This window comes from Parus major, chromosome 8, assembly GCF_001522545.3.
Source record: "Parus major isolate Abel chromosome 8, Parus_major1.1, whole genome shotgun sequence".
NCBI lineage: Eukaryota > Metazoa > Chordata > Aves > Passeriformes > Paridae > Parus > Parus major.
Window position 1 is genome coordinate 30,312,447 of NC_031777.1, and position 8,441 is coordinate 30,320,887.

At 50.0% G+C, this 8,441-nt stretch overlaps 2 protein-coding genes across 2 annotated transcripts in view; one reads left to right on the forward strand and one right to left on the reverse strand.

Moving 5' to 3' along the window:
• Window positions 1–211, reverse strand: part of SRSF11 (serine and arginine rich splicing factor 11) — a 15,984-nt gene extending 15,773 nt beyond the window's left edge. Inside the window, exon 1 of the mRNA XM_015636305.3 lies at window positions 14–211. Coding sequence (XP_015491791.1) covers window positions 14–141 — 128 coding nt within the window. The 5' untranslated portion in view covers window positions 142–211. The remainder of the gene's footprint in view (window positions 1–13) is intronic.
• Window positions 212–2,261: 2,050 nt separating this feature from the next.
• Window positions 2,262–8,441, forward strand: part of LRRC40 (leucine rich repeat containing 40) — a 12,375-nt gene continuing 6,195 nt past the window's right edge. The window contains exons 1-8 of the mRNA XM_015636304.3: window positions 2,262–2,430; window positions 3,063–3,244; window positions 3,497–3,570; window positions 4,250–4,379; window positions 4,739–4,862; window positions 5,128–5,270; window positions 5,803–5,975; window positions 6,699–6,789. Coding sequence (XP_015491790.1) covers window positions 2,277–2,430; window positions 3,063–3,244; window positions 3,497–3,570; window positions 4,250–4,379; window positions 4,739–4,862; window positions 5,128–5,270; window positions 5,803–5,975; window positions 6,699–6,789 — 1,071 coding nt within the window. The 5' untranslated portion in view covers window positions 2,262–2,276. The remainder of the gene's footprint in view (window positions 2,431–3,062; window positions 3,245–3,496; window positions 3,571–4,249; window positions 4,380–4,738; window positions 4,863–5,127; window positions 5,271–5,802; window positions 5,976–6,698; window positions 6,790–8,441) is intronic.

Sequence of the window (8,441 nt, forward strand, 5' to 3'; positions counted from 1 at the left end):
GGCCCGCACTCACTCGGGGGGGAAGAGGCGCAGCTCCTCGATCTTGCCCAGGAAGCCGAAGAGGGTCCGCATCTGCTCCGAGCTGGCGCTGGGCGAGACGTTGGTGACCTGGATCACGTCGGTGCCGCTGCTGGAGGCCATCGCGCCGCCGCCCGCTCCGCCGGTGCTGCAGCAGACACAGCGGGGAGCGGGTGAGGGGCGGGCGGGGCGCTGCGGTTCGCTGCCCCCGGCCCGGTTCGCTCTCCCCCCTCCCCCGGTTCTCCGCCCCCGTTCCGGCCCCGCCGCCCCCGCCGGCCCCGCGCGCGGGAAACCTGAGGGGGGCTCTGAGGGGCCGTTATTTCCTCCTCCCTCATCACTTCACAGCCCAAACTCTCACGAAATACACAAAGTTTAATATAAATATAATATTAAAAGTGTCTCTAGAACCACCGTCCAAGTGGTGCCTTAGGATTCCCGCTTATTATATATTTGTGATCCTGCAATTCTTTAGTGTATAATTCTAAACTCCGTGTTCAGTGTGAGCTGCTGTCTTCACATTTTGGTCAGACCCAACAATTCTTCTCCAGGCTGGGGAATCGAGGACACCTCACTGCCTCAGGCCCCGAGAGATGGAAACAAAAGTGAGTTAGGTAAATGACTTCATTATCTGAAGCTGTAATTGGGAAATTAACCCCCAGTATGCAAATGGACCAAACTTATAAAAGTGTGAAAACTCATAACCCATCGTTGTTTTTGGGTGTAATCCCTGGGGGCCTTCATCTCCCAAAATGTACCTGAAGGCCTTTCGATAAATAGAACTGTTTTCTCTTAACTCTGGCCTCTCTTTTCATGTAGCCCCAGAAAAGGCATCACAAACAGGACAACGTTGGGGTGGGAATTTCTCATTAATGTTATAGAGGAAAAAAACACATATTTGAGGTTAATGTAGTACAAATCACCCTATTTCCTGATGAGTTTGTTGTTTTATGTTAATGTGTTTCCCCATAAATGCTCCTGAATGTAAATAAAACAAACCTTATTTATTAATCACGCTGAAATTCTACAACATCTGATTCATAAAGTAGGAGACACTGCTACTGGTCCTGCCTTACCAGATATCACATTTCCATGTATGAAATATCACAGATATTTCATATTCAGATAATTCAGTACCTTGTACTGAGTTGCCAAAAGCTTATTTAAAGTCCTACTTTGAATTTGTCAGCAGTGTTCCACGTGGAATTTCCAACAACACTGAAAGGGAATGAGACTGACATTGTTTTTTACCTGAGGCACAGAGCACTCACCCTCTGAAGTCCTTAAAACCCGTTTTTAAACACTATTTAAAAAAAAATAATAATCAGTTGAAATATGCAGTATTTTCTGGGTGTTTCTGCCTCCAGTGAGAGAGGGGGGGAAAAAAGGAGGGGGAATTAAAGAACACTGGTAAAAAATGAATGAGGCCAATATCCTTAGTGAAGAGCAAGTGAAGCCTGAAGTGAGTTTCCGGGATCACATACTTGACTGATGTATTTAAACCTTCACTAATTACTTTTTATTCCAATGGAACTACTGGTAGAAGCATTTTGCAAAGAGGGGAGTGTTTGATACAAATGTGCTGTTTCAGAGTGAAGGGAGTTACAATTCAACACGGGACCGCACTCCTTCCTCCTCGTGTTCCTCTCCCTGGGGGACCTGCAGGTTCCATGTGCTGGTGTAGAGGGGATGCTGAGCAGGAATTGTTCCCTGGCAGGGCGGGCAGGCCCTGCATCCCTGCGATGTCCCAGGCCAGGCTGGACACTGGGGCTTGGAGCAACCTGGGACAGTGGAAGATTTCCCTGCTTTAAAGTCCTTCCCAGCCCAAACCATCCTGGGATTCTGCTGAGGTTGGAACAGACCCTGAAGATCATCCAGCCCAGCCACCCTCATCCCCCCAGGAGGCTGCGGTGTAGCTGCGCACCGTGCTGAGGGGGAAAGGAAAACCAATAAAGTGATGTAAAAGCGCCGTTTCCTTCGCTGTCCCTCGTGTGTCCGTGTACCGCTCCCCGAGGAGCGCTGTCCGGGGCTCCATTTCGGCACGGCGGGGCGGGAAATGGCGGCGCCGGGGCTGGGCCGGCTCCGCCCCTGCGAGGCGGGCGGGCGGCTCCGGCTGCGGGCGGCACCGGCCGCGGCTCCGGGAGACTCCGGCTCCGGGAGACTCCAGCCGCGGCTCCGGGAGACTCCGGCTCCGGGAGACTCCAGCCGCGGCTCCGGCTGCGGGCGGCTCCAGCGCGGCTCGGGCCCGGCCCCGCTCGGGGATGGCGGCGGCCCGGCGGGCGCGGGCGGGCGCTGGCGGCGCGGGGCCGGGGTTCGGGCGGGCGGCCGAGCCGGCGCCGGCGGTGCCGCAGGGGCTGCTGCGGTTGGCGCGGCGCAGCGGGCAGCTCAACCTGGCGGGACGCGGCCTCACCCACGGTGCGTGAAGCCTCAGCCTCGGCGACGCTGCTGCTCCCGGCGAGCCCCCGGGACCCCGCGGGGCTGCGGGCAGCGCCTCCGGGCGGGGCGGGAGCGGCTCCCGGGGAGCGCCATCTGCTCGCCATCGGCTCACTCTTGTCTGTTTCTGGCATGTTTCCATAGGCTTGTTGTTGTTACCTCTGCAAAAATGTCTCTAGAACACAGTGTCTATATTAGAAATATTTGTAATATATTAGAAATATCTATTTTATATATATATTATAAATGTAAAAAATGTCTCTAGAACAAAATGGACTGTAGAGTGATAGAACAAACGTAGAACAAATGACTGTAGAGTGACTATAGGTATGTGTGTATTATATATATGTGTGCATGTATATATATGTGTATCTATGTATATATGTATGTTTTTATAGATAAACACACATATACCTATGTCTGTGTGTATCCATATATATTTATATATCTCTATGTATGTCATCCCCAAAGGCAGAAGGGTTGGAACTAGATGATCACTAAGGTCTCTTCCAGCCCCAACCACTCTATGATTTTATTCACAAAGCACACGCTGGCAGTGAAATCCTGGAGCAAACACCTGCAGCGTTCAGTTGATGGCTGTGTTTGTGCTGCAGTTCCCAAGCACGTGTGGAGGATCAACCTGGACACGCCGGAGGAAGCCCAGCAGAACCTGTCCTTCGGAGCTGCCGACCGCTGGTGGGAGCAGACGGACCTGACCAAGCTGATCCTGGCCTCCAACAAGCTGCAGAGCCTCTCGGAGGATGTGCAGCTGCTGCCTGCCCTCACCATGCTGGATGTGAGTGCGAGGACCCCTTGGTGCACTGATGGTACTTCATGTAGGACATGGGGAAACCTCCTGGCTCTTTGTTTTCCTCTTCCCTGGTGTATTCATTTCACAGGGGCCTGGAGTGCCAGGACAAGGGGGAATGGTTTCCCACTGCCAGAGGGATAGATGGGATGTTGGGGAGGAATTCTTCACAGTGGGGAGGCCTGAAAAAACCCCTAGGTACAAAGTAGTAACTGTGTTCTAAAAACCTCTCTTTTACAGGTGCATGACAATCAATTGACATCACTTCCTTCTGCTTTAGGGCAACTTGAAAATCTCCAGAAACTCGATGTCAGGTAAGGCCATGTTACAGAGCAAACATGAGAAATGCTGCAGTGACTTTCAGGTGTGAGTGACAGATTGCAGGATATCAACCTTTCATTAAAAAAATTAATTCCAGATTACTCACTGCAGAGTATTATGATGTATTGTATGTGTTTATATTATCAGTTTTGGATCAAAACTGGTGACCTTGGGTTTGTTGAAATTGTTTTCACCGATACTCAAAGTCACAATTGCTTGGAAGGTGCAAGCACTGATATTCTGAATAATCATACACAAAGTATTTATTTACTTCAGTCTGGCAGTTCTGAGGATAAAACATTTCCAGTCATGAATAATGCACATTGTAAATAACTGTGTAGATCTTGTTTGTGCTGGAAGGTTCAGAATCTTCTGTTTGCTGGGGTAATTTTGTAAATTTGTGCACAGGGAGAGGTTATGCTACCACTGTGTGTGAAGTACAAAACAAAAAAAATCCTGGGATCCTTCTGGAATATTGTAAATTCAGAGTAGGATTAAAAGTCATCTTGAACAAATAAAGATAGTGAATTGTTCCCAGGGGCCAGGTTTTCCTTCGAGGTGGCAGTGTCCTGACCAGCAGGCTGTGGGACACGAATGTTCTGTGTGCAGTTACGTTCCTAAAAACTCCTGAATTCTTGTCTTTTCCCTTTGTGTTCCATGTTTCCACCCCAGCCACAACAAACTGAGGAGCCTTCCCGAGGAGCTGCTGCAGCTGCCCCGTCTGAGGAGCCTCCTGGTGCAGCACAACGAGCTGAGCCAGCTGCCCGAGGGGCTGGGGCAGCTCCTCACCTTGGAGGAGCTGGTAAAGCACAACTTCAAACCTGTTTCTTTCTTTGGAAAGGATTGATCTGTGTTTTCCCACTGCTGCTCAAAAATCCCTCGGGTTCAGTGGCAGAACTCAGAAAATATTCCAGTGACTGTTCTAATGTCAGTTATTGCATGGTGGGGTTTGTTTTCAGTTTGTTCTTGTTTTGATGTATTTTGGGAAAGCTGAAATCCACGGTGATCTGTCAGTCCTGGGGGAGTTGTTTCTTCTCTCACACTTGTGCCAGTTGTCAGCCATCTAATTTTACTGTTCTGCCACTAATTAACTTTGCACTAGCAGCACTCCTGGGATGATTTGGACACCTCTCATGTCTCTCTCTCTGTTTCAATCTGCAGGATGTGTCCAACAACCAGCTCACAGCCATCCCCACCAGTTTTGCTCTGCTGGTGAATTTGGTGCGGCTCAACCTGGCCTGTAACCAGCTCAAGGAGCTGCCTGCAGATCTCAGTGCCATGAAAAGTAAATCACTTTTCCTCAGGTTATTAAATGCCAAACAGCCAGTGCTGTGCTTATGCTCAGCAATACAGTGCAGGGTTTTAAAATAGATCCTTAAAGAGTTACTGTTTCCTCAAGAAAATCTGAGTTATTACTTTGAGAATCCGTTTGGAAGAATGTTGTTTATTTATGGTGTTTATTTTACATTAAACCCCAGGATAATTATGATGCTGTAGAAAGGTATTTTTATCTTCTCTTTCCATTTATCACTGGACATTGGCTTCCCCAGGCTTGAGGCAACTGGATTGTACCAAAAATTACCTGGAAACAGTACCTCCCAAATTAGCAACCATGGCATCCCTGGAGCAGCTTTACCTGAGGAAAAACAAACTGCGTTCCTTGCCGGAGTTTCCCTCCTGCAGGTTACTGAAGGTGAGCTTGGAATGGCTGCTCTGCTGGAAATGCATTTGCTGTAAACTTGGAAATAATGACAGTTACTTTAAACACAAGCTTTTGTGAGGTGCTGTGATCAAAACCAGATGACAGCTCTGTGTTTAGAGTTCTGTTTAATGCAGCTTTCTCTTACTGCCCTCATTATTCAGCCTTTTGAAAGATGAGTTTGCAGGACTTTCCAGATTTGGAAAATAAAAAGTGTTTAGGGGAGGAATGACCGAAAGCTGGACCTAATATTCCCTGCAACAGGTTTTTTTTTTAATATATGGGAACATTTTCTGGATAAATTCACTTTGTTCGTTATCGTTTTTTTTTTTCATAACTACAGAGTAAATTCCTGTTTTTCCTTTTAACATAATCAGGTTTTATCCAGGTATTTTGTAAGCAGATGAAAGGGAATCAAGATGTCCATATTCTCCACATCATCATACTGGTGACTGCTGATGTCATGATTTAGGAGATAAGTTATAAAGTAATTTTACCACAGTTGTGGTGCTCCTTGTCCCTGTAGGAATTACACGCTGGGGAGAATCAGATTGAAATCCTGAATGCGGAGAACCTGAAACAGCTGAGCTCCCTGTGTGTGCTGGAGCTCAGGGACAACAAGATCAAGGCAGTGCCCGAGGAGATCACGGTGCTGCAGAAGCTGGAGAGACTCGACCTGGCCAACAATGACATCAGTAGGTAATAATGGCACCTGGGCTGGGGCTGGGTGCTGGCAGCTCCTTCCTTCCTTCCTGTGGGAAGGGCACTTAAGGAATGACTCAGTCAGGAACCCTCTGTGTGTTGTGAGATTGTGTGTGATCAAACTGGGACTTGTAAAATGTTCTGTGCTCTGCCCATGGCTTAGGTGTGACTTGGAAGTGCTGTGAGGAGCAGCTGAGGGAGCTGGGAAGGGGCTGGAGAATCCCTGAGGGAGCTGGGAAAGCTCAGCCTGGAGCAAAGGAGGCTCAGGGGAATTTCTGGCTCTGCACAAGTCCCTGGCAGGAGGGGACAGCCGGGGGGATTTGGGATCTGCTCCCAGGAACAGGGACAGGAGGAGAGGGAACGGCCCCAGGCTGGGCCAGGGGAGCTCAGGGTGGGCAGCAGCAGGAATTTCCCCATGGAAAGGGGGGTCAGGGCTTGGCAGGGGCTGCCCAGGGAGGTTTGCAGTGCCCATCCCTGGAGGTGCCCAAGGAAGGGCTGGACGTGGCATTCAGAGCTCTGGGCTGGGGACAGGGTGGACATGAGGCATGGCTTGGACTTGCTGGTCTGGGAAAGCTTTTCCAGTTTAAGTTAATCTGGGATCCTGCATCTTTTCCTTTGAACCTGAGCTTCAGGATTCCTCTGATGCTCTCTGACCAGCCATTGCACGTTCTTTAGCAGCTGTTTTGGAGCTGCTGTGGAATCAGTTGTTTCCCTCTGCAGGTTGCCTTACACCCTGGGGAACCTCCCTCAGCTGAAATTCCTGGCCCTGGAGGGAAATCCTTTGAGAACCATTCGGAGAGACCTGCTGCAAGTAAGCACTGGGGTTTGGTTGTGTGTGAACATCTGCACAGGAGGGAGCTGGAGCTGCTGGGAGGGTCCAGAGGGGGCTCCAGGATGAGCAGAGAGATGGAGCAGCTCTGCTGGAAGGAAAGGCTGGGAGAGCTGGGATTGTTCACCAGGACAGGAGAAGCTTTGGGGTGACCTCACTGTGGCCTTGCAGGGCCTGAAGGAGCTCCAAGAGAGCTGGAGAGGGACTTTGGTCAAGGACTGGATGGGATATTGGGCAGGAATTGTTCCCTGGCAGGGTGGGCAGGCCCTGGGATGGAATTCCCGGAGCAGCTGTGGCTGTCCCTGGATCCCTGGCAGTGCCCAAGGCCAGGCTGGATGGGTTTGGAGCGGCCTGGGACAGTGGGAGCTGTCCCTGCCATGACAGAGGTGGAATGGGATGGGATTTAAGGTCTTGTCTCAATTAAGGATCTAGGATTCAGTTCTCTGTTCTCTTGCAGGGAGGCAGCAAAGGGAGGGTGTGAGTTGTTCCTGAGAAAAGGAGTCCTTAGGGCAGCAGGGAGATTGGAGTGTGTGCCCCACTCCTGCTGCAGAATTTCCCTGTTATTTTTTCCCTGGCAGGCCCCTCTCCTCAGTGGTGCTGTACATCCCTACTTCTGTGCCTTTGCCAGGGTTGTAAAATCAATGTTCCCAAAGCCCTGGGATGCTCCAGAAATAAGCAGATCTGACAAGTCTGTGTTGCAGTGAAATCTGTAACATCTGCCAGGAGAGGGAAACCCTTGTGTGCCTGGCTGAGGGAGCACAGTGTGCACGGAGTTAATGAGCCTTTGTCCAAAGTGCTCCTGGAAAGGAGTCTGGGTCAGGGCTGCTGGAGTTCTGCTGTTCCCTGGATTACTGAGGATTTGCTGCTTCAGCTGCAGTTGTCACTCCTGGGCTGTATTTCCCCCCTGGAGCAAAGGCCAGGCACGAGGAGTCTGTCAGGCCATGCTCTATTTGTGCTGCCTGGATCCATCACCAACACTGTAAATTCGTGTGGCTGCAATTTTCTCTGCCTGGCTGGATTTTTTCCACTTGGTTTAGAGGAGCAATTGATGGAGGAGCTTTAGGGCTCCCCAGGAGCAGGTGGATACTGAGATAAAGGACTGGGGTGACTGTAGAGGAGCAGCAGAATCTTCCCTTCTCCAGCCCTGCCCAGCTCACTTTCTCTTCCTCAGGCCTCTCATTCCAGTCCCAACCCCATTTCTGGTTCTTGATGAATTTCCAGTTGATTCCTGGTAAATCCTGGTGTGCTTTTGTTAACTCCTGTGCTGTTACTTGCCTCTGGAGCTTTCCTTGCTCTCTGCTTTCCTCCCCACATGTCTGTCACTGAGATTTCAGACCTTCACCTTCCCCTCACAACTTCCCAGCTTGTTCCTTGTTGGCTTCCCTTGCCATGCCCAGCACAGCCCCACTCTCCCTGCCTGTCTCCTTGTGACAGCTCCTTCCTTTCCAACATCCACATTCTCTTTATCCCTCTGTCTTCATCCAGTCTCTTAGGCTGTGTCAGCTGGAATGAGAATTGTTCATTCACATCCAGCACTTCAGGTCAGTCCCTGCTTCTGAAACCTGTAAAATTATACATTAAACCTGTAAAATCATACCTTAAACCAGTAAAATCATACCTTAAACCAGTAAAAT